Here is a 26,347-nt window from a genome sequence, read left to right as displayed (position 1 = left end):
GACATGCCTCATTTATGCAAGTGATTTTATGTGTTACTTTTAGGTCACCCATGGCACCAATTTAAATAAGCTAAATTGATTTCTTCCTCGGTGCTAAGATGCTGTGATGCCGAGGAAAGCGTGCTCTGTCAACCCAGTCTGACATCACTGGTTGAAGTAGGACACACCAGCACCCGGAGACTTCATTCGTTGCCATCACTGGCCAAATAATTCTGTTTCAATGTTTAATTTATTTTAATCTTTTTCTTAATGTCCTTGGGGCCTGCCTCGAGCAGCAGACGACTCAATTAATTATTATTTTCTTCTTAACGGAATTTTGAAACCAAACTACGTAAATCTTTAGTGTGACCGTGAGTGTGGCTTGCACGTCATTAAACCGATTTGTGTCTTACAGTTTTGGAACAATGTTAATCAAGATGTGTACATGGGTGTGTTGTAATTGCCAGTGACAATAAAAATAAGTGTTTGAAAAACTTTCTGGCCACATACTACCGACCAGCCGCAGGTATCAAGCACGTGGGACACCTTAAAGGCCCACTGTAACATCCTATGCTTATAGCATGCATGATGCTGAGAGCGGGCCAGGTCATGGTAATTTTCTGTTAATAAGGAGGGTCCGAATTTCGCTCCCCACACGGGCAACTTAAAGCCCTGAGAGGTCCGTGTGCTCTTAAATATACGGTGGCATCCATTTAATACCTTTCCGCAACAAAACATAACCCTCTACCGAACAAAAACAACAAAACAAACAAACTAATTAAATTTTTGTCATATTTGTATAGATTAATACAGATAAGTTTTAAATTTGTAAACACTATTGACTCGCTTTTCCTCCCCCACTATTGAGCAGTCTCTTCCCCCGCCCATTTTTAAATGGTATTGTTTGTATATTAAATAGTTATTTTATTATTAGTTATACTTAACTATTTAAAAAATATATATTTTGAGATACGTCAGTATTTTCGGAAGTCTGAAACACTACTTTAATAGGTAATTCATCTGACGAGAGCGCAGAGAGCTACGCCTCACCCTGGTGCCGGTCGCCGAGGGCGTAGGGCGCGGGGCGGACACCAGGCCCACCTCCAGCCGGCCCCCGCGGCTCCACCTGGGGTAGCTGCCGGTGAGCGGTGGCAGGAGGGGCTTGTCGTGCGGCGCCTGCTTGGCCGAGGCCGGCAGGACGCTCAGCGCACGCAGGTCCGAGGATCTCATCGCGGCATCACCTGCTGCAAGGGAGAACCCCGCTGCTTCCGGCCACCATCCACTTTGGAGTCGATACATGTGCCGAGGAATGACCAGATGAGAATGGAGCATTGAGAGAATAAACGGAAAACAGGAGTAACCTGTCTGCCAGGTTCCCCACTTGCAAGAAACGTGTGGTGGACACTGCTAAAAATCAAACCTAGATAATCAATGAGATGACTGTTTCTTTACGTCTTAAGAGGGCACATTATCTTCCAATAAATTTACCAGAAGCATGAATCATGAGTTACGACTTAGCTTCACACATGACATCGGATGATTGGTTTTTAACCAATTCGGTAATTTTCTTACGTCATGGCTTTTCTGTGTATAAATTATTTAATTCCACGAACACTTTTTTAACACTAAAGACGTTTCTCTATTTATCCTGAAACCAGCGTTGCTAAATTCTGACTGGTTTTTTTGAAAAATACCCATTTATAGGTTACATTAGAATACCTGTGCATTGATATTGCCGCCACAATTTATTGTTGTTATTTATTGACCCATGTGGGTCTGTGTGTTTGTTTATGAGAACTTTAATATCTCTCTCTCTTTCTCTCTCTCTCTCTCTCTCTCTCTCTCTATATATATATATATATATATATATATATATATATATAAAACTTTAATAATCAAAGTAGTTAATATTTTGAGTGTATTGCAATTTTAATGAAATTTTAAGGTTTATACTAGACATTCTTCTATGTACCCTGTAAACAGCATTTCTTAATCCTTAGTGGTTTCTGAGAAATTACAGTTTGATAGCCTATGCAGTGAAGCGGCCGCTGCTATGTTGTGTTTTAACTGTGTTGCCAATCTTGTGGTTTTACATACATTAGGAATGTGTATTTTTTTATTTGGATATTGTAACACTATGTAACGTAAATAATAACTTAAAAGTTTGGTAGCACGTAAAGTGCCGTATAAAAGGAATAATTATGTTTGATTAATGCAATGACAATTCCTTTTATACGTTAGGTTACATGCTAGGTACATGCTATCGCACATAACATGTCCGCACTTCTCGCCACCATACTGCTTACAAAAATCCCTGTCAAGGATTGACGCTTGGGTTTGGATGAACAGTAGGGACTCATGTAATTTTTTTTTAAGTTAGGGAGGAGCTTTCTTGCTTTGGTTGGTTTGCTGCTGCCTGCTTTAAAATTCTTTCCATTTGTTGGTTTAAGGTTTCAGATTTTATAGAGCTGGGAAGGGGGGGGGGGAGGAGTTAAGAAATCTCCCCCTCTCTTGCGTACACCTTTGGACATTACTTTGGTAATGTATGACCTACTGCATGATGGGCCTGATGCTTTCCACATCACACTCAGACCCTAAAACTTCAATAAGACACCAGACTGCCAATGTCGTTACTTGATAGCATCCTTTCGGATATCTCAGTTTTTTTATTTTTCAGTAGTACTCAAAATATTGTGAGAACATGATTTATTTTTATATAAAAACTCAGCAATAGACTTAAAGAGCTGGAAAAGTGTGGCAACATGGACTCGCCAGACCAGTGGAAACCAGGCAATGGCTAACATTATCTTAAGTTTTAAAAAAATGAGACAGTGCAAATGAATTAAAGACAATAAAGAACAAGAAGATGGTCCAGTAACAAGAAGCTTACAGTTGACAACTGGAGTGTTCCGAGCATAACTTGATAAAGTCCATTGAGCCAGAATGTTCTACTGCCATTATGAGGCCATCCCTCTCCCACCATCCAGTGTGTGACTCGTGTGTACCAGTGCCATCAGTGTGAGAGGTGATTGCAAGTGGTCTGGGAGTGTACTTACATTTGTTCAGAGTTTTATATTTCTACTATAAATGGTTTTATGAAGAATGTTTTCAATCTTTAAATTTATTAAGTTCTGAACAAAATAATTTTGATTACATATATTTAAGCTTTATTGTGTTTTACCAAGCTGTGCCGTGTATTAGGGATTTAGGCACGTTATTTAAAATTTTGTAAGCTTAAATATTTTTGGAAATATTTTTTTTTCTCTCATCTTATTTTCTTTACGGCCAGGCCCTCAGCCTCTGTTCTCAGAGGCGAGCTGATTTTCTTTCCCAGCCTCATGCTAGGCTAGCATTCTGGCTAATATTTCTCCCGCCTCCAGGCACGTCGGGACCGGTAACTTTATTTCTTCGCGTGACTACCTTTTGCCTAGAGCAGCTTGTGAAGCAGTGCTGAGCCCTGCTAACTCTGTCACGAATCGGTATAAGGTTCAATAGCAGCAAGACACGACAGGAGGATCCCGTGGGCCTTGCGTCCCACAGACCATGCGTTTTTTGAAGCCATCCCCCTCCTGCTCACCCACCCTTTTTTCTCAGAAGAGAAGCCAGGAGCGACGACCGCACGGGTACGTTAACCGAAGTCAAGGCCATCTCAGGCTTCACAGCCGCAGTTACGATTCTGGACTTTAACGGCATCTAGCGACGACTGAGTTCACTAACGCCACTTGTGGGCGCCGGCAGCGCCGACACTACCGCGCTCGCGCGGAGGTAACGACAACCTCTCTCCCCTCCTTATGTCTCAGGCCGCTAGGTGGCACCACTGGTTACTCCATTACCCCCTAGCCTGACACACTCGTCGGCCACAAGTCGATTTTTTAGTACTTCTTCTCGCCACCAAAAGATAGCGCCTCAGTCGCGCAGTCACTCCAGTAAGATCTAATTTTTTTATGCCGGACACCTTCGGGTGGACTCTGTAATTTTCGGCTCAGAGCCTACCCCCCCTCCCATTCTCTAGAGACCCCGCGCTTATGATATTCTGGTGATATCCCGCTCTGAACTTACTTCGGTGCGCGCCTTCTGACTGACTGGTACCGTTTGTATCTGCGATCTTTGGCGAATCATCGACATCGCATCGTATATTATGAAGTCTTTTCAGACTAGAGGGATGGAGTCCCTATCTAAAATTATTAACCAGTCAGTAGTTTAGTTGAAAGTAGAGAAACTTAGTATTTTTTTAATATTTTTTAAAAATTAATCATGATGACTTCCGTGGCTACCGCGAATCGTGGTTCGAGTTTTCGGAGACGAGACGCCCTCTCCTGAGCGCCAGGACCAACACCCTGTTTTGACAGGGTTCCAAGTTTGGGGCAGCCAAAATCCTCTGCCAGAACCTCTGGAGTTGGTTCCTGAGCAGAACCCACCACCTTTAGGCCAACTACCTCGATCACCGTCTACCTACAGCCCCGGGTGATACCCGCATAATTCTATTATTCTATTCACGAACTCAAAAAAAAATAGTGTAACCCAGTTAAGACAGCGGACAGTAAAAGCAAGTCGAGGAGAAGAAATTTATATTATGTTTTGGCAAGGACTATAAGTACAACCTGTAAAGTTACCAATGTTAATTTCATTCATGTTTTTAAATATTGTAATTTTTGTTAAGCATTCAGGGCCGGCCCGATAGGAAATAAGTTCAATTAGTAAATAAGTGTAATTGTGAGGAATGTAAATAAGATCACTTATCAATGAATAACAGACGTTACTAAGGAAAATTTAATCTATAAAAAAGAAAGAACAATGATTAATAAAATAAGGAAGTCTATAGACGTAACAGTTGTTTTTATTTATTTAATATATAATAACGATCCTTTTTCTCCCAAGTGTTCGTAGGGAGTCTCTAAATTTTCTTTGTTTACTCCTAGTGTCGCCTCTGATGTTGACTTTTATAGCTATTAATTCTGGGCCCCAGTATTCAGAGTTTCCAAATCTTTTTAACTACTTATTTAATTATTCTTTAAGACACTTGGGGTATTACAAAGCAAAGGTAGTGCCAGGCGGGCAAGCATCCCTGAGTCGGCCTAGGCACATGACTCTTTGCTGTTTGAGACTGCGTGCTGTTACCCATAGAACCAACACAGCTTCCTCAGTCAGTAAAATTTATCTTTTCTTGTGTAAGCTTTAAGGTTGTATCTAACTAAAATGGTGATGATACCTAGCTATCTACCAGCCAACATCCCTAGGCAACCTCGCTACTAACGCTGCAGGTACCCACGCGTGTCGAAATCCTGTATGCAGTGCCTGTGCGAACCACGTCACCAAACACACAAGGAACTGAACCACTGTCTGCTTACATTATTCTAGCTCAAGTCACTCAAAGTTTGAGACAAGCCCCATGTATATCCTCACTGTCCTGCCATGAGCTCCTTCTTCTTGACTTGATCTAACGACAGTGGATCAGTGCAGAGCCTCCAAACAATGCAAGCTGGTGCCCTTCCCAACTAACATTTACTCCATCAATCATTTCAAAACCCGGATGGCAAGCCATGATGGAGACTCACAATTGTTTAATAACAAAAATGTGTTAACAACTGTGTAACATGATTATTGGGAAAAGGCAAGGTTTCCATGTTTATCAAGAAGGTAAATATGCCCGTGCTCTGCTGGTTCGTAAACGATAACGGAGGCAAAAAAGGCATGTACATAAATGCTTGTCAGGAATCTGAGCATGAGTTAATAACTGTCATACAATTTCATATTACACGCCAGTATGAGGGAAGTCAGAAAACCAGACTGCAGTAAAACTGCAAGTTTTCTCAATACAAACAGGGACAATTCTTTTGAGTTGTTCAATATTTGAAACTATTTTTTGGATAAAATATGTGATTATTAAGAAAACGTAATGATTCTTTAAAATTATGTTTGTCAGTGGGCAAAAATTTCAGAACAAGAGGTTTATTTTAAACTCATGAGACCAAATCAAGGGTGAAGAAGCTTGAACTTAGTAGCAAGCTGGTTGATCAGGCAGTTGAGATTGTTAAATACGGTACTGTGTATTTATGGCTAGGCAAACCCACAAAAAGAATTCCTTGACTTTCCCCTAACTTTGCCATGTATACCATAATTTTTCCTCCGACCACATAATACAACAATATTTAATTGTTATGGCAACCAACTAAGTTAATTGTCGCATTACTTCCTAAAAAAAATTTACCAAATTTTATGAGAAGCAACCCATTGCTTTTCTTACAGATTTCCCAATCTTATACCAAAAAATGTTTAAACATCTACGAAAACCTGGAAATCATGAACAAAAATATATGCTACTTATATCACACCCTGAAACTCCAATACACATGTATTTCAGCCTCACAAGCCATATGTATACTTATGGATGATTGTGATCAATCATCGTACAATCTCAAGTTTCAGATACATATCAGTAAAATAAATGAATCAGCAGAGGTTGGCTAAGGGGAACATGTTGTAAGGACAAGTGAATAACTTGCAGAAAAAACCACATGGTGTTCATCAACAATTATGTCACATCATATTCTATCGCCTGCAAGAGGAAAAACATCCTGGCATGGGTACTGTGAACCATGCACACAAGAACAGTTTTTAAGTTGAGTGAAGATAAACATCCTGGTGCGGGTACTGTGAATGTTCACACAAGAACCTTTCTAAGTCGAGTGAAGATAAACAGTTCAAACTTGGGCAATTCGATTACAGTGTTATTGATAACTGTGTCTCAGTATACCTATAGGTGAAAGGGCGAGTGGGTAAATTTTATGTCTAGTTTTCACTGTCCAGAAGACACAGTTAAAGTTAAGTAAGGGAAAATGATGGTACAAAAATTAGAGATCTGTGCCCACAAATTTTCACCACAAAAACTCAAACCGGAACTATATTGATAATTTTGACAGACTGAAAGGCAGGGGCGGCTCCAGGAATACTTTTTGGGAGGGGCTATCATATAAAGAAATAATTAAATAGCAAAACATGACATTAAATAAGTTATAAGTCATGGTCTCAAGTACTGAAATTAAAAAGTTTCAAATAATTTTTGATGAAAGAAAAGCTAAATATATGAATTTTAATATTTAGTACGTAACCCTAAACTATGCTCCAAAAAAAATTAAATTAAAATTCAGGTTATGCAGAAGTAGGCTACTTGTCGAAAAGAGGACTGTGGTCTTAATTGTCGCAGTAAAAAATGGTGGCCAAGAATTGTTTTTTCCATTTCTGGGACTGCTGTCTTGTAGATGCATTTGTTATTCACAAATTGTTGTCAATGGAGAAACTCAAAAGAACTTCAGGATAAGCATTTACATGAAGCTTTTATCAAAGCAAATAATGGAGAAATATGTAATTTCACCAAAGAGGAAGTTGTCAGTGGCCAGATGAAATTTGTGGTCACAAACTACACGTAGACAAGGCCATTTGACTGGAAGCCAACCAGCATACACTAGAACAAGGCATTTCAAGGAAATGTGTGGTGGCATCAAAGAGATACCGGTAAATATGTAGTTTAGCGGTATTTGCGAAAAAAAATATTAAAAATCAGAAAATACTTTTATTATATGCTCTTTAACGTCCTCTTTTCATTAAAAGTGGCGGAGATAAGAAATTCCAAATACTTTAGGAGATATCAAATTTTTAAATTTCATCACAATACCAGTGCATTCATGTGGCATACTCCATTGTTTCTTGTTTACGAGTATCTATTTTTTTATTGGATAATGATGACACGTGATTGTTCGTGATAGGCCAGAATTCAAATGAACAAAAAAGTGATTATAGTTCATTTATTGTTTAAAACGGTGTATTAATTATCGCCTCCAACTTAGGTGAGTATTTAACGTTTCTAATATTAAAGTCTTATTTGTTATTTTGATATTGTTGCGCAAGTAATAAGTAACAAAAAATTGTTTACGTGAGTTGTTACTGTTCATCCTTTGTCCCAGTTTGTTAGGTCAGGTCAGTTACATTATAAATACTTTAAAACTAAAGAACAATTGAAATTAATTCATATTATTTTTAATGTACCTACGCTTAGTTTCTAAGTATTTTGAGAAACTGGCCTGACCTAATCGACCATTTTCATTAATTAGGCATTCAGAAACACATGGCAATAAAAAAAAAAGCACGGTCGAATGATTACACGGGTCTTGTATAGCAAAATAAGAACGGCGATATCTCCTAAAGTATTTGGAATTTCTTATCTCCACCGCTTTTAATGAAAAGAGCAAGTTGAAGAGCATACAATCAAAGTATTTTCAGTTTTTTAACATTTTTTTTCGCAAATACCGCTCAACTACATATCTACCAAAACATGTGGTGTTGCACTTTTCTTGAGGAAGGACATAACTTGCTTCCACGACTTTCACACAAGATAGTTTGATGACATATGTGCTTCTGTTTGTAAGGATTTTGTAAATATTTTGCTCTACAGTCTGTGTTGTATGTCATAACCTAATTTCTTGGTAATTGTCTAGTTTGGGAGGTGGTAATGTTGATAACCACTTTACATTTGTCTTTTTCTCAGGCAGTAGGCTACAATTATTATTATAATTATTATTTTGTAATTTTTTGAGACTCTTTGTATGTGCAGCTAACATAAAATCACAGAAAATTCAATTCTAAAAAAATTCATGCCTCTCAAAGAGCTAATAAAACCTTCTCATTGTAACCTAAAATTAAATATACCATTTATATAAAACGATCTCAGTTCTCACCTGTATGAGTGTCAGAAACCACTTCAAATAGTTACAAATGAATCAAGTGGCTACTCCAAAACAATTTATTAGAATAATAAAAAGCAATAAACTAAATTTCTGTGATTGATTGCACTAACAAAATCGAACTAATTGTTTATATCATAGACTAGACGACACAACACCAAGTCAAAGATTATCCACCTACGGGACCAAGTTAAGTAAAGTATAGGCGATTCTCGCACACTATGCAGTCATTAACATCAAGTTTGTGACGTAATATAGAGGTCTGTGAGTGGGCTGGGATGTTGCCACTCCAGGGTAGCCATACGCGGTGGTAAAATAAACTCGTCATTGAGAAGAAACTATCCTACCAAACTCCATAAAAATTTTCGGTTCTGTTCCAAGGCTTCTGTTCCTTAAGGTAATCATAGCCTCTAATAGTTTGACGCCGACCGCCGATGCTCCCTCTGGTTCGCACAGGCCGTTATGTCACAACAACACCTCTTAAGTGCATCGAACACTCCCGAGCGTGATTTCCGCCGAGTGTGTAAAAGTGCGCCGCGACGACATGGCCCGGCCTGGTGTGGCAATGCGCCGAATTAAATATGTAATTATTCTGTTCAAATCAAAAACAACCAATTTAATAACAATTTCAACATAATTAATTCAAGGAAAATCATGTATAATTGTTTTATAATCATATATTGTGTAACATGTCTTTTAAGCCCAAAACTGGCCGGATCTGTTTTCCCACGCTCCACGCATTTAGGCGCGAGGACGCGGGGTGGTCTCGAACTCAGTTACCGTCGGGAGCTCGCAGGGGTCGGACGCTCCGCGAACGTCGAGCCATCAACTTTCGCGCTACATCCACATATCAGCAATAGTGTAAGTTTTAATATCCTTCTTCCAGCTCGGCGCCGATCCCACCCAGCCGCACGATATTTCGTGCGACTCGTAACTAATTAATTTTATCCCAACAGGGAATTTTACATATTTTACGTAATTCCATGTCCAGTTTAAGGACAGCGTAATTGAGGTACACAGCTTTTCGGCTTCAAAGCCAATTAATTGTTATCGTCGAAGACTCTTAGCAACGTGTGTCGAGTTCTTACTTGTGAATTTACGTCTCTTAACTTTCATCGTCTGTAAATGTGTAACTTGTAACGTGCAATCTAACTGAGTAATTTCTGATTAATAAGTGACTGTAACGTGTATGATTCCAGTGTACTGGGTTACGTACTTTTCGGGACCTTAATATTTCGCCACAGGTTAGATTGCAAATATCTTTGGAACGTCCGTTTGTATGTGCTATTTTCCATGTTAACGTAACTGCCTGTATAAGGTCTTGCAGCTCAGGAGATCTGTGGTTATCCGCCGCGCCATTCACATGTATAATCGACCACTGTATAAGTCCGTGTACACCACTTGGCAACCTATCCGGGTCGCGCGTACCGTTTACGTGGAGAAATACGCGAGTCGCAGCGGTCAGACAACAGAAGCGGCCAGTACCTGGACCAACAAGTGTATCGGTTCTGAATAAATGCAGTGTCGTGTCAAATCGTTTACCAGTTATTTATAAGGTGTCCTGGGTGGCCTGAACAGCCCGGGCAGGTTTCGAACAGAAACGCGCTCCTGCCTGCAGCCACGAGGCCGAACCCCCGTTAAAACCCCTGAGATCACTTTCAACATTAATAATCAATTTAAAAACTTAGGCAGCGGGAGTGGGGTGAAGTTCAGTCTTTAATAATTCATTCACTGTAATACTTCAGAAAAGAAATAAATCTTATCCGAATACATAGGGATATGTCCACAGCACATACATCCATAAATCCCTTAGCAAATGCATATAGATGGACAATTGGTCGTACTGCTGTGCATGTAGCCATTTCGAATCGTGATATCTACGAATATTCAGTAAAACATAAATAACAATAACCAAGCAACAAAAAATTATTTGGCATAGTGGTTATAAATGTCAGCGATCAAATTAAAAAGTTTGCAACGAATTTCCAAATATTATAAGTATTTCGTCTTTCGGTCCTTTTTATTAACTTTTTATTTGACTCATTTGACTTTTCACTTTCGATTATAAAATTTTAAATAACTTTTATGCTAAATAAACTTAAATAATATTAAATACAAACGAAATAAAACACGAGTCCGAAGCTAGGTATATGTCACAAGGTGATTTTAAAGTTCACCAGGTGATTTGGTACAATGTTTGTTATTGAAGAATATTTCTTCCTAATAACATTATGATGGTAATGTAAGCATATTAATTGTGCACTAAGAATCATATATCAAACATATGTTGACTAAATGTTGGTGGAAATAACCATTTGCTCAGAATAATTATTTATGTGACATGCCTCGGATTTAACAATATGCCACACACCGTGGCGCATAGAGCACGAACAACCCAAATTGTGACAGTTCGCAGTGCCTAGTTGCTTACCAGGGCGTCAGAATGTTCCCTAAGTGTGTCCGGCTGGCAGGCGAGCTCTCAGTCGAAAGCCTTCTGACTGTGCTCGCTGCAACTCCTTCTGTGCCATGGGTAACATTACCATGTCGAGTGGCTGATAATATAGGTCTTAAGGGGTATCCATGACACAGTGCCCAACCAATTGGTTGGGAGATGTAGAGGATGAATGACAACACCCTCCCCCAGAAGACCACGTAGGTCACCTCTTTAACTGAAATTACACAGCACTCCACTCCACAGGAACCCGACAAGTGTCACAGCTGTGTCGGTGTTCTGATCGAGGTCTCAGGTTGTAACTGGGAGGTGGCTTTCCTTGAGGTGGCTCCTCTTGCAGCTCCATCACGACAGTATCTCCACTGTCCTCACCAAGTATCATCTCCACTCCAGGGAGGTGCTGTATAAGGCTCTGGTTGAGCACTGTGGTGTTTGGTCGTCTGTGGGTTCTTCTACTTGCAAATTGAAGGTAGCTTCTGAAAGAGATAAATCCAGAGACCACCATATGAATTTGGAATAGACTGCATCCTCGGTCATTTCCTCATTCGGCTCCCACACCACATAAAGCTGACTCTCAGACCTCGCACTGTTGTTTGCTAGTCCTGGCACATCAGACTCCAAATACGCTGCTGCCAGTGGCACTAATGGACATCCTCGAAAGTTGGGTGAATGAGACAGCTCCTGCTCTGGGTGTTCATCTGGGACTAATGAAGTGATTTCTAGGATGACATAAGGGCTCTGGACAGTGGGTAGGATAGCCCAGTCCATGAGAGGGTCACTAGGGTAGGATACAATCGGCCAGTCTGTAGAAGGTGGTGTCAGTGGTGCTGCAGTCACATTGTTCTCTGCCACTACAGCTTAAATCTGTGGCAATATGGCTTAAACCTGCGTTAGAGGCTCCTTCTGAAAAAGGTGCAGGTTTTCCCAGTGTATCTTGACTGTACGATGATTGTCGACGTGAACCAGGTAGGCTGTTTCTCCAACATAGTGGACAATAGTGTGTGGACCACTCCAGAGAGGTGCCAGCCCAGCACAGAAGTCGTTTCGGCCCACCAAGAGGGAGTGTTCTCAAAAAATACAATCCCCCAGTGGTCAACGTTGGTGGTGGCTGGCCAGAGATAGAGGTGTGGTCAACCAGGTACACTGCCTGATTGTGATATGCTTACCTGTGTACTTCTGTTCATGCTGCCTGAAAGTAAGTATCGACACTATTGCTAATCTCAAGTTTGGTAGCCATCACTCCCATGGTAGAAACAGCTGTTGATCCTGGAGAAAAAATGCGGGGCTGAACCTAGTAACCTAGTTGCCGCATTAGTTTAGCACCGAAGACAGAAAAAGACTGAATTAAGGTACATATCACAAGTGGTGTAATTATCTCCCACAGAGAGGCAGAATCATACCTTTAGTTTCTGGTTATGCTGTTCAGTTGGGTTGGCACAGGGGTGATACATTAGCATGGTGTAGTGTTTTACTAACCACTCATCGCACTAATATCGCCACCTAGCTTTTGCAAACTGTTAGCCATTGTCGGTCAACAGCATGGTTGGGTATTCATACTGAGAAAAGAACTCATCTTCCAGCATGTATCCAATAGTACCTGCCCGGAAATTTGACACTGGATAGGCCTCCACCCACCGGGTGAACAGGTCAGTCACTTCAAGTATCAATTGATTTCCTCTTTTGATTGAGGGTAGGGGCACATGTGTATGGGGAGACATCTGACCCAGAAGAGGGTGAGTACACCTTGTATAATATGAGTGATAAAAGCAGGCGTGGTCCACTGTGTGTGGAGGTTAGGTTGGATGGGAAACCAATCACCAGGGAAGTTGACACAGGAGCAGGTTACTCTATTATTAGTAGACAGACTTTCAAATGGTTATGGCCAGAAGAGCCGCCCCTGATGAAGGGTAATTTAGTGTTACGTACCTGGTCGGAAGAACCACTGGAGGTGTTGGGCACTAAACAATTGGAGGTGCAGTTCAAGGCCAGGAAAAGTATACCTCTGGAACTGTTGGTAGTACAAGGTAATGGTCCTAGTTTATTGGGCCGTTTGTGGCTAGAGCCCCTAGGAATAACACTAGTTGGGGTTAATTGTGTTGGGGTATGCTGCAATGACATGTTAGATATTATGTTGAAGCAATACCCCTTAGTGTTCAGGACAGATGAACTGGGAACGTACAGAGGATCAAAAGTGTCACTAGCGGTAAAACCCGGCAGTCAACCTCTGTTCAGGAAGTGCCGATCGGTAGTGTTTGCACTGAGGGGAAAGTTTCACTGTGAGATTGATAGACTGGTGGAATGGGGTGTGTATGAACCAGTAGCTTTTTCCAGATGGGCAACTCCATTGGTGCCTATAGTGAAACGTGATGGATCAGTGAGGTTGTGCGGAGACTATAAGAGCACAGTGAACAATGTTGCGTTAGTGGAAGTTTATCCCTTGCCTACTATCAACGAAGCTTTTGCAATGCTGGAAGGTGGACAGATTTTTACGAAACTTGACCTTGAGGAGGCTTACTTGCAGGTGATGGTGGACGAAGTTACGGCAGAGTTACTAACGGTTAACACCATGAAGGGGTTGTTTCGGGTACGGCGACTGCCTTTTGGGGTCAGTAGTGGCCCCGCCATCTTCCAGCGGCTAATGGAAATGTTGCTAGCCGGAGTCACTGGTACAGTGGTATTGTTGGACGATATTTTGGTCAGTGGTAGGGACGAACAGGAATTGATGGTACGTGTTGAGGAAGTGCTGAGGAGACTATAAAATGCAGGGTTGGTACTAAAAAGGTCAAAGTTTCAGTTTTCGGTGAATGCAGTTACCTTCTTGGGTCATCTGGTGGGTGGCAATGGGGTTCACCCCCTTCTAAGCAAAGTAGAAGCCATACATAAGGCACCAGTGCCACAGAACAAGAAAGAACTACAAGCTTTCTTGGGGCTGCTAAACTTTTATGACAGGTTCTTGAAAGGTCGAACTGAAGTTTTGGAACTGCTTCATTGGTTACTGGATGATGCTACAAGTTGGAAATGGACAGAGAGACATGTTGAAGCCTTTGAGAAGGCGAAACAGCTTTTGCAGTCTGACCAAGTGTTGGTACACTGACTTGGATAAACCGGTGATTGTGACATGTAATGCCTCGGACTATGGAGTTGGAGCAGTGTTGGCACACCAGATGGAAGGTGGCTCGGAGGCACCCATAGCATTTGGATCCAGGACATTGCAGAGAAGTGAAAGAAATTATGCACAACTTGATAAGGAAGCTTTAGCTGTAATGTTCGGAGTGACAAAGTTCAAGCAATACCTTATTGGCAGACCATTCAAGATTGTAACGGATCACAAGCCCTTGCTTCGGCTACTGCATCAAACGAAGGCCATTCCTGAGTCTCTGTCTCCAAAGTTGTTGCGATGGAGTTTACAGTTAGCCATTTTTTTAATACGAGCTTGAATATCGGCCAGGATCTCAAATCGGTCATGCGGGTGCATTAAGGGGCCCGCCTCGTGGCCGATTTTTTCACCGCTCGAGCTCAAGAGTTGTAGTTGTTCTTCCAAGCAGGGTGGCGAGTCGGAGAAACACTGCGCAGGGAGGATCGGCAGTCGGGGAGTGGGGGGACACAGCTCCGGCCACCTTCCTCTTCCTTTCTTTCTTGACGCGACCTTGAGCTCAGCGCGGGTGGAGGGGAGAAGGCAGACGCAGAGAATGAGAGAATGATAGCAGGCTGTGGTGATAGGAACTTGTAGCTGGCGACCGCTCGCTTCCCTGTCCCCAGCAATGCATATTTGTGTTCTGTATAATCTACACGCTAGGCTATCCCGTACAAGACGCACAGTATTAGCTTGTATTACGCCAACAGTTTCCCAAATTATTATGCTCTATCTGCTTATTATAGAAACACAAGTTTTGCAATTTTTAAGATCGATATAACATTACCTAAAAGTACAGACCTACTTAATTACTGGTAACTGAATGATACCATTTTATAGCTCTGCTTGAACCCATAAACATGCCCAGTTTAATACATTTTCCTGTCATTAAACTTTAGCCTAGATTTAACTTACATCGGTTTAAAAAACCTTGTTCTAAAGGGAGTATGTACAGGTAAAAAAAGTAAACATAATTTCTGATGAAAAAGAATTTTTGGAATTAGTTTTTAAAGGACTTGGAAGAAAACAATTTTTTTTTAAATTTAGTTGATAACCGAATCTGGAACATATGTTTCGTACATTGGCGTTTCAACTTCTTATACTTCAGAATATAATTCTCCAGTTATTGTTTGTGTAGGTTAGGTCCTTATATTATTCATTTAAATTAAGCCCATCACACAGCTGCCAAATTTATGCTATACCTTCTATTATACCCATGGGGATAAAAATGAGCAAAAGTTTATCTAGCAGAAGAGAAGAAATAATTAGTTACTCCATACACACGATACCTAGAATACTAACAGAAAACCAGCCAACGCATTTGCCGACAAATTATGCTTATTGGGCTAGGATAGACATGTTAATGTCCATTCAACCAATTACTGAAAATATATAAAAATCTCAGTGTATTTGAAAATAATGTAACCTGGTGGATGAACTTGGTATTTAATCTTCCTGACTTCACATGCAAAAAAAAAAAAGTTTTGCAGTATTAAAAAACAGAGCAATTTTAAAATTAATGAGGTTTGCTTAAATGTAGTTTATTTATTATATATTCATAAGTTTACATTAATAAGACAGCTCATTCAACTTATTCATAATATTAAGTGTGCTATTTTTATTGTACTAATTCCAAATGGTCCCGATTCACATATTTCATACGCACGTTCATACTGATTGGTTACTAACTTATTCTACTACTTTAATAAATTGTAACTAACAATTTTCGTTAACAAGTGAGACAAAGAAACACGCTCAGTTTAATGTAGTAGTTCGTATAATAAACTTAAATCTGAAGTGAAGGAAAGCCATCTCGCATTTTCGTTTAGACTAACAGGTGTGGGGTTTCTATGATTTGCTAAGTTTATTCAGTAATAATATATGGAGATTAATTTCCTAATAAACATAGATAACTAATTATTTGATAAAACTACTTGTATGAAACAATGAAACCAAAGGGCTTATCTATAAATTTAAAGATATTATAACAATAGGATAAACAAATAAAATATATTATTAGGTGTTTGCTTTAAGCATATTTTTGAATCAGTAATATTTTATCGAAAAAATATTATTTTCCATTACCTAAGTTGAAAAATAGCGCGCTTTATAGACACACATCCAAGTCTATGGGAACATTAGGAGGAGATTATGTATTAACAGTAGAGCAATGCTATGACTATTTAAGTTCACCAAATACATTTCAGAATAGTCCAATATCATAAAATTTCATTTAGCAAACTAATACGTTTCCTAATGTCTGCATAAGTTAATATATGCAGGTTTATGTTCTTACACGCGGGTCAATCATCTTGATAACATTGGCTCGTGACTAAAGCAGAAAAAATAAAACACGTTATAGAACAGTTAACTAATATTTCCGGTATGAAAACCTTTACTCCCAGTGTCAAACCTCTTGAAAGGGTTCTGAAATGCTACCCACACTGGAGCAGGCGCGCTAACAGAAAATTTGTATGGAAACTGGTAAGGAAATTAAGGGCCTGGTTTTATTTTTACGTCATTCATCAAAATTATAATTATGGACCGCTTTAAATTCACAAAGTATTAATACATGTGCCCTCTTAAATTGTTTCTATTTGAATGCTACATGTTGAAACATCTATATGTGGTCGCAATAGTAGGAGTGGCAGGCTGTTACTGGGACGATGTAAATATTGAAATGTAAACATTTCGCCAGTACCAGCCTGGGGGCCGCCATCTTGTCTCTTGGAGGCCACCATTGTTGTTGACATCGGTAAGGTTAATTCTACTACAGGTTGGGAAGATCAATGTTATAAGTTTGGCACACTATTTGGTTTCTCCGCCAGGTAGCAGTAGTGTTCCATGAGGTGGTCACTTTCATCTATTTCAATGTATTTAAATGGGCCGCTTGCATTTTTCAAAGTGAAATAACAATATGTGTAAAACTTGTCAGTTCGTTTTGAATTTAAAATTAGGATAGCTTAACTTTCATCTCTAAGTAGTTTTTAATTTAGTTTTTCAATATGCCTAAGTGTTGTTTTGTGCCCGGTTGCAAAACTGGATGTTGTAGAAAGTACGACGCAAGCATTAAAAAGTATTTAAGGCTCCTGCAGACGAAAAAATAAGAGAATTATGGAACAGAAAGATCCCAGTGAGTGATAAGGACTTGAGGAAAGCTGATTATGTTTGTGAAATTAATTTCGAGGTTCGTGAAAATAAATAGTATATCCTAACCAATTCCATCCCGACTTCCAGCTTGATAGTCACGTTAGGCTCTGTAGTAGAGTAGGATGAGTTCGTTGGTATCAAACCAGATATAAAAATGGTATTACAACATGCATTTGATATTTTTGTTTATGTTAAGGTTCGTGTTCGTTTCTGTATCATTATTAAAAAAAACTTCAGGTTATATCTTTTGTATGCCAATAACCCCAAAATTTAAAAAAAAAAAATTGGCATTCATATTTTCAGTACGTTTTGGGCTGTTGATAATTGTAATAGGTACTTTAAATATCAACATTTATTCACCTATTAATTAATTAAAAAAATTTCAAATAGCCTTCTAGTTTGCTATAATACTACTTACCATAAGTAATATTTCTTTCGTTTCAATTTTCATTCAGGTTATCATTTTGCTCAAGGATTCCAATCTGTTGACTATATTTAACACATTTTTTTAGATAACCAATTAGATCAAAATATTCCAATTGAAAAAGTTTTCACCAGAACTGCATGTGTTAATTTAAATGCAATTGCACTTACTAGAGAAAGTTAACAGCACTTTGAAACTTTATTGGCATTAATAACAATTCAGTCTAATGAACAAAAAGCACAGTTGATTTACAGAAAACACACACACACATATATATATATATATGAATGAAGTGATTTGAATAGTTCCAAACTTACAATACAAAATGAGATAACGGTTTAATTTTTGTTAGGGTGACTGTAATGTTACTCAACATTTTTAGTTTTACTTATATTTTAACACAAATGAGGGCTTATTATTGTGGATTGTGTTGAAAACGAGAAAATCCATTAAACACCACTTAGCTCGAACAATAATGTGCTCAAATTCAAAGATGCACAGTTTTTAAAGAGCACAAAGTGTTACAGGACATGAAGTGGCATGTGGCATACATGTTGAACACAGCTGTTATTACAGCTGCAATGTCAAGTAATTAGCAACTATGTATACACATTTCAGGAACAAATGATATTAAGAAATTATGTTCATGAAGTTAAAGGTGATACCATCAAGATACCAAGAGGTAAAATAACTTTAACATAATCTGCAGTGCCAACTATTTTTCCAAACTTGCCTCCATACTTGACACAGCGCAAGACATACAGAAGAAAACTAGAGATGAGTGCAAGTTCATTTTTGAATCAAACACAATACTTGCTGCAGTTATGACCATTTAAATTTAAAATTACAAAATAACCAAAATCTCATTTAAAATCATTTACAGTTGATGGCATTTTTACTTTTAATGAAATTATTTTACCACACAGTACTCAGTGGTTTTCAAGATACCTAATTACTTGATTTTACGCTATAGCATAGCTGTGAATTTTGTGTGTGTGTGTGTGTTATGATAGTTTTATTGCATTAAGTCCTACAAAATATTTTTTTCTCTTCATGGCAGGGGAAATTAACTTACCTTTTTTTATTTCTCCACAATTTTTTGGCTCTTCAGGAACATTGGATCTGCTGTAAAACAATTATGGCAGCAAAGTGCTCTTTCATATCTTTTAAGTAAAACATAAAATTGAAATACATTTAAGTTTTATTATTAAAGGTATAGAATTGAGAATCGTAACATGAAATTCAGTTGTTCACTTAAAGACTTGACTATAATTGTCTGTTTAAAATTACCTTATTGCAGTATAATTTGCAATGTTTATTAAAACTTGGGCACCAGCACAATTCAGAAGGAAAAAAAAAAAGGATGAAATTCTTTAAAGATTTTGAGTGCATTACAATAGGAATAATAATAATTTTCAAAGTATTTGCTTTTCTATAAAACAAAACCTATTTGAGTTAATTTAATCACTGTTAAGTAAAACTTTAAGGGAATTTTAATTTCAATCTGAAAAATTAATGTACACTGGGCTTAGAAAATCCTATTTTATCACACAATTGTTTACATATACATACACACATCTTTAAAGAATACGCAAATGTAAATTAAGTCAAAACAATCTTCATTGGAATCTGTAATAGATCCAGTAGTTCGTAAAAGAAGGGATCATATTAAAAACTGTAGGTAAGTGTGATTAAAAAAAAATCATCTTGTGTTTTTATTAACTACTCAATTACCACCTCTGATTTGTTACTAATTGGAATACATTAGTTTTTGGCAATAATTTAAGTTATATCAGAAGCATAAAACAATGTATGAAACTAGGTACACAGTGTACTATTATATTATTTTTTATTTATTTATTTGTATTCCATTGAGCCTTCTTTTTGGTAGAAACCATAAGGCTATGGAGCATGTCATTTACATATTTACAGTTTACATATACATACAGTTTTACATGTACACAGTTTTAAATACACATACATACTTAGTTTTACATACATATAACTTTGAAGTAAAACAAATAGTTATAAAAATTTTTCAGAATATTTATTGTTAGAAATATATAGCAAAATAATAATCATGTTTGAACATTCTTGTTTACAGAACATTGATAACAAAAATTCTGTCAATATTGCTCGCTTAGAGCCACAAAGTGCCAGCTCCCCAAGCACCACAAAAAACGAAAATGTGTGGCAGTGGCTAATATCAAGGTCTCTTGATAATGGTTGGGGCAGAAAAACAGAAAACGATGCTTCACTGACATATTTCTACTACCGAAAATCTGAGCAGAACAATGCAGATTTGTTAATTAAAGTTGTTTGGGAATGTGACAGTGCTCAGCCAAGTTTGTACATTTGCAATTGTAAAATAAATATGAGGAGGTTAAATTTTAACTATGTCCATACTACAGACAGCATTTTGTTACTTCTCAGAAAGTTGGAAATAATAGAGTTTTACAAAGGGGTACATATCAAAGAAATAACCAGCATGAACTCACCTCAAGTGTCATTAAAAATATTAAGTAATGCAACAATATGCAATGGAATTTTGTTTAGTCCAAAATGTTGCTTTGTTTCAAATGAAGTTTTCCTACACTGCAAATGCTTCAAAACACGACTAATAAGTAAATCTAAAGTTCCACGAAGATGCTTTCTAACTAGAAATGTGAAGCGTTCGGTACTAAAAGAAAGATCTGCCATTACAATGATAAAACACTTACAAGGAAAAAACAAACAGCTTTCTACTACTGCTTTACAAGAGGCCATAAACAATTTGTCAGAAAAACAGCAAGAAGCTGTAAAACAGTGCTTTCATTCCTGTACGTTGCAGAAAAATTCTTTTAGTATGAAATGGATACTGGAATGTATTCTTATGCGATGTAAGAGCCCTTCTTTGTACAAGCATATTCAAGAACAAAAAATTCTTTTTGTTCCCACAGTACGCACTATCAACACACACATCCGAGGTATAAAGGCAGAATGTGGCATTTCAGATTATATTCTGCAGTGCATTAAATGTAAACTGTAATCCTTGCTTATAAGAAAAGACACTATTGAACATCATGGTGTACTGCCGTTTGACGAAATAAGTTTAACACAACATTTGGATTTAAATTCAGTGTCTGGTACAATCACAGGGTTAGTGGATGTAGGTTCTAATACAACAGACACACAGTTCTCTCAGTATGCTGACCATGGTTTGGTCCTATTCTTTCGGCCATTTATTTGTAACTGGGGCCACGTTGTTGGTCTGTATCTCACCAAAAATGCAGCCCCTGGCAATGTCCTTACAAATTTGGTTCTGGATGCTATTGCGAAACTAGATGCAGCTGGTCTGTTTGTAGACTGCGTAGTGTGTGATGGAGCAACAACAAACCGTTCAATGTGGAAAAAGTTTGGTATTGGCATAAAATATGAGAAGAACGTTTGTAATTCAGTTACCCACCCATGTAGTGACACAGGCGACAGAAAGTTATATTTCATTTCTGATGGTCCACACTTGTTTAAGTGCATAAGAAACAGATGGCTTAAATCACGTGTATTTAAGGTTAGTTTTCAAATGTAAAAAAAAAATTGCTGACATTTCAATATGATTATTTGATTGTTAAAATCTGTTACGGAATTTGTTTCATTTAAGATCGGGATGGAAGCAGCATGCATGAACCACTTGGAACTTCTATTGAAGTATGACAGTAAAGCGGCAGGCCTAAGAATGGCCCCAAATTTAACATATAAACATGTGCAGCCAAAAAATTTCCAGAAAATGAGTGTTACTCTCATGAAGCAGGTAACTAAAAATTGCTGTACAAATTATGTAATTTCCATAATGCAGTTATTCATAATAAAATTTCCACACATCAAAATTTAAGCGATAATGGTACTTGTCATTGTTTTCTTTACCGACTAACTACCAGAGGCACTAATGAATTTATGAACACAATTTTCTTTTGCTTCCAAGAGCATTTTTGGGAATGAAATGGGAAATATGGGCTCGGCCAATTTATTCACATCCTGTGCACACAACACATTAAAAATTATTTTGTAAATTAAATATATATACTTGTTTTATTAAATAAGTACACAAAAATAATTTTATAGACAGCTTCTATTCATAAACTGCACTTAATAAAGATTTTCCTGTATTGAAACATTAAAAATACTTAATGATTCTTTATTTCTTATGTAGACACTTCTTGGTTTCTTGGAGTATATTGACACGTGGGAATAATCCACCAAATATCAGCCAGAATTGTTTCTTTCACCATCAACAGCCTGTGGAATAAGAGTAATGATAACATCAATCATTGAGTTGTCACATACACTTAATTCTATTGGCTTTCGTTACCTTCTCACATCAAAGGTCAACCAAAACATATTGGAGGTATGTATTATTTAAAAAAAACATTCATTGCTGATTTTTTAAAGCAAATAATAGCTAATTAACTAATCCTTATGTGATGTCTATAGGAAAAGTTCAATATTGCAATTGGAATTTAATTTTTTTGCCTTATAAAATTTTCAATAACTATTTTTGAGACCTCAGAAAAAAATGTTATGAAATGCAGGAAAGTAATCAGTGTTGAAAATGAAAAATAGGGACAAATTTATGGACATATCAATTGTAGCATTCCCTGCCTCTGAGCACCTGGTGACGACAGAGAGGGCAGGAGCAAGAGACACTACATGCCAAGGGACAAATTAATTCTAGTGCAGGCTTAGTAATACAAATACACATATTATTTCACTGATTTTTCCAGCACAATTTGATATATTTAAAAACAATCAGCTAGTAATTTTAAAACGTGATAGTTACAATTGCTTATATTACTTCTCTAAAACATGTGTTTTGACTTCAGTGAAATTCCATTGAAACATAAAAAATACAGCTTTGGTACTTCATTATAAAAGTTCACAATTTTAAAACATATTACATGGATATAGAATTATATGTTTCAATTAAGTGTGGTACTTTGCAATGAGATTTCAATTTAATAAACAAATAATTAAATTGAGGCCATCACTAACAGCATAATAAATAAGTAAATTAAATATAAAAAATCCAACTTAAAACCTTTACACATATCTACATGGTGTATTCTCCACTCTTATGAAGGCAACCATGTGGTTGAAAATTTGAATTATTTTGTTTGTCCCGTTTCCATTTTAATAACTAATAGTTCTGCAACATACACATAAAACTAACCTAACCAATCATTCACTCCATTTCACAGTAATTTTAATGTAGCTAACCTAACGTTTCTACATGTTAAAACAGTATACTACAATAACATAATTTTTAAAAAATATGTCAAGAATTTTGATACTGTGAAAATGGTTGGTTAGGTTATATTTAGTAAGCTGCGTTTAAAATACTTAAATAGTGGGTGTAGACAGTTGGTTAGGTTGGTTACATTACCAAAAAAAAAAAATATAGTAAAATCGTTTAGTTAAGAACCGCCCCTTTAAACTACACATCCAATGGCATTGATCTAATTATTTAATTTTTTTAATTGAATATATTTTCCATCCTGCTTCACATAGTGCTTGAAGATTAAGCACAAAAGGAACAACCATTTACCTACCACATTTTATCCCTATTTCAAATTTCTAAACAAGCACAAATGCTGCAAGTAGATGGGTGCACCATACAAGCTCACTACACTCATAGTTTTGAAAACCAAATTTCACAGTGAAGCGATGAAAAGTTGAAAAAACAATTATTTTTCTCTTAAATATCATAGTAAATCACCAACGTTTTGTGTCCGTAAATTTTAAATTCGGACTTACTGTAACTGATAATGGAATATGGTATGTAAATTGTATTAGTGGCATGAATCAAAATTACGTTAAGCTTGGAAAGACTGTCGCATATCCCGAGAAATCAGTCGAATAATAACTAAGTGAAAGGTTGTTTATGTTATGCTTGCTATATTAACAAGTAAATCTGTAATTGAAGTACAAAGCTTACCTGCAGGTAAACTGAAGTAAGGTAAAGTGAGGTCATGACCTCAACTTCACTTTAGTTATTATTCGCCTAATTTCCATTAATCCGAGAATCAACAACGTTCACAAACTAAATAGTATAGATACTGTGATATCACACCGATAAAAACACAAACAAGCACATCTTTTTTCATCCAGACATAACTTACCTCAAATATTTGCTTACCTTCATATGCAGATTGCTCGCGGCGAAACATAAACGCAGTATAGCTTTTATTTACGTACCCAAAAGGCACAAAGTTGTGAAATTTACACGTTCTTAACGGAAGACTTGTTCAATATAATTCTTGCAAACAAAAAGCACATAACTAAATACCATACCGACTATTTTATTTGACTTCAATGCGGTTTTCTCACGTTCACCCTCATGGCAGTGTGTAAAATGTTACCCTTTCGCTACGCCAGCGCACCTAGCGGCAGAATTTTTCCCTGTGCCAAACTCGCCCATAAGAAAACCCGTTTTCTTCCTAACCTGTAGTAGAATTAACCTTAACATCGGTTACCAGGGCGCGCCACCGTCACAGCCACTGTGGGCCGCAATCTTTTTTTCCGTCTGCTGGAGGCCGCCATATTAGTTCAGCCTTTAGTTACTGGAGCACGCCACCATCGCTCCGAAGGCGGGAATTGTAAACAAAAATCCTGGGCGGCATGTGAATTCGATTCGTGGGACGCACCAACGTCGTGGTTAGGAGGCAGACGCCTTCACCACTAGACCACAGGACCAGATGAAGTATGGGGAATTAAATAACATACATATGCCGCCATGTTTTTTTTTAAATTTCGAAAAGCAATGCCGCCATACTAGCTATGCCTAAACCATCAAATTTCGAGAAAAAAAATATATGTCTATAAACCCACACCACTCCACACCCAAGTATGCCTAAAATAAACCCCTGCCATACTAGCTATGCTTAAACCGCCATATTTAAATTTCGAAAAGAAATTAAATATCGCTATGCTTAAATTTAAAAAAATTAATACCGCCATGATGTATGCTTAAAACACACACCCCCACCATTATGCATAAACCAACATTTTAAATTTCGAAAAGAAACCCCGCCATATTTAAATTTCCAACCGCTATGCTTACCCAGCCATATTTAAATTTCTAAAAGTATGCTTAACCACTATATATAAAATTTGGAAAAGAAATAAAAAATCGCTTTGCCTAAACAGCCATATATAAACTTGGAAAAGTATGCTTAAGCTGCCATATTTAAATTTAAAAAGCAAACCACCATGTTTCAAAAAATATGCTTAAAAGCCCCGCTTTACTAGCTATGACTAAATAAACATAACCTCAAAAAATCCCGCGCAGAGAGAGTGAGATGTTGTCCGCTGGAGCGTCACTCATATACTGCGCAATTATAATCCCCACATTATATTATAAGGATAATAACGTCTTTAAAATAACCAGTGTTGTTTGAAGTACTCGGAAAAAGTAATTGGGCTCAATTACAATTACTGTGGTGACAATGTAACTAATTACAAGTAAAAATTACTTTACATAAAAGTAATCAGTAAAATTACAATTACAATTACTTTCCACTACCATTTTAAAACTGACTTACAATTAAATTTTTTTACACACTGTTACATTAATAAACATACATATATGTTTTGTTAAAAAAATTTATTTCATGTAATGATTAAATAATATATTATCTTTAATTAAATGAATAATATTTGAGGACAAACATGCTTGAATAACATCAAAAGACTTCATACAAGTAGCTACCTGTAATAAAAGTAACACTCTTTAAATTCTGGAATTGACCTTACAAAACAATTGCATTATAAAGTTCTCATCAAATATATTCCCTCTCTTGATGGCAAAAACATCTTTACCAACAGTAAAAAGACGCTCAACGGGAGCACTTGACGGTAGTGATGTGTTAAATTTTATAAATGCAGATTTTAGGATAGGGTAATGTTGGATACACTGCAAGTCACTAGCACTACAAGCGTAAAATTATAAACTTTACTAATACAAAAATGTATGTTCTTCTTGTTCTTAACTGTATTCATTATACGTTCCGAGAATAAAAGGAACGGCAAGTAAATATAAAGTATCGATTACCTTAATGTAACGATTACAATTAATGTTATGTATTCCGATTACAAGTACGAATTACATTTTTTAAATGTAATTCGTTACAAGTATAAATTACTTGAAAAGTAATCGTTACAAGTAATCCGATTACTTGTAATTCGTTACTTAACAACACTGAAAATAACACTGTGTATGGAAATGCTTTAAGTAATAAGCATAGTTAAAAAAAACCTAGGACCTCTATTGTGGTAGATTACGTTCAAATAGTAATAAGCATAGTTAAAATTTATAATATGTACAAACAATGTGTTAAGTATTAAGCATAGTTACTATTATTTTACGTCAAGTAAAATAAATATTGTAAAGATAGTTGAGTATTAAGCATAGTGACTATTATTTTACGTCGAGTACAAAC

The 26,347-nt window shown here is 37.2% G+C and overlaps 1 protein-coding gene across 4 annotated transcripts in view; it reads right to left on the bottom strand.

Annotated features, from left to right (window-relative positions):
• The window catches only part of LOC134527551 (uncharacterized), a 91,801-nt gene extending 82,879 nt beyond the window's left edge, over window positions 1-8,922 (bottom strand). The window contains exons 1-2 of one of the 4 annotated variants that reach the window (XM_063360325.1): window positions 8,712-8,922; window positions 1,030-1,220 (exon numbers count right to left, since the gene is read on the bottom strand). In XM_063360325.1, the coding sequence (XP_063216395.1) occupies window positions 1,030-1,209 (180 nt within the window). In that variant the 5' untranslated portion in view covers window positions 1,210-1,220; window positions 8,712-8,922. Of the gene's footprint in view, window positions 1-1,029; window positions 1,565-8,711 lie in introns of those variants that run through there. The other 3 variants (XM_063360324.1, XM_063360326.1, XM_063360323.1) reach the window with 3 other exon arrangements.
• Window positions 8,923-26,347: the final 17,425 nt, after the last annotated feature.

Source organism: Bacillus rossius, chromosome 1 (genome assembly GCF_032445375.1).
Source record: "Bacillus rossius redtenbacheri isolate Brsri chromosome 1, Brsri_v3, whole genome shotgun sequence".
In the NCBI taxonomy this organism is placed as follows: domain Eukaryota; kingdom Metazoa; phylum Arthropoda; class Insecta; order Phasmatodea; family Bacillidae; genus Bacillus; species Bacillus rossius.
The sequence above is the reverse complement of the archived record's forward strand: the minus strand, read 5'-3'. Positions and strand labels throughout refer to the sequence as shown.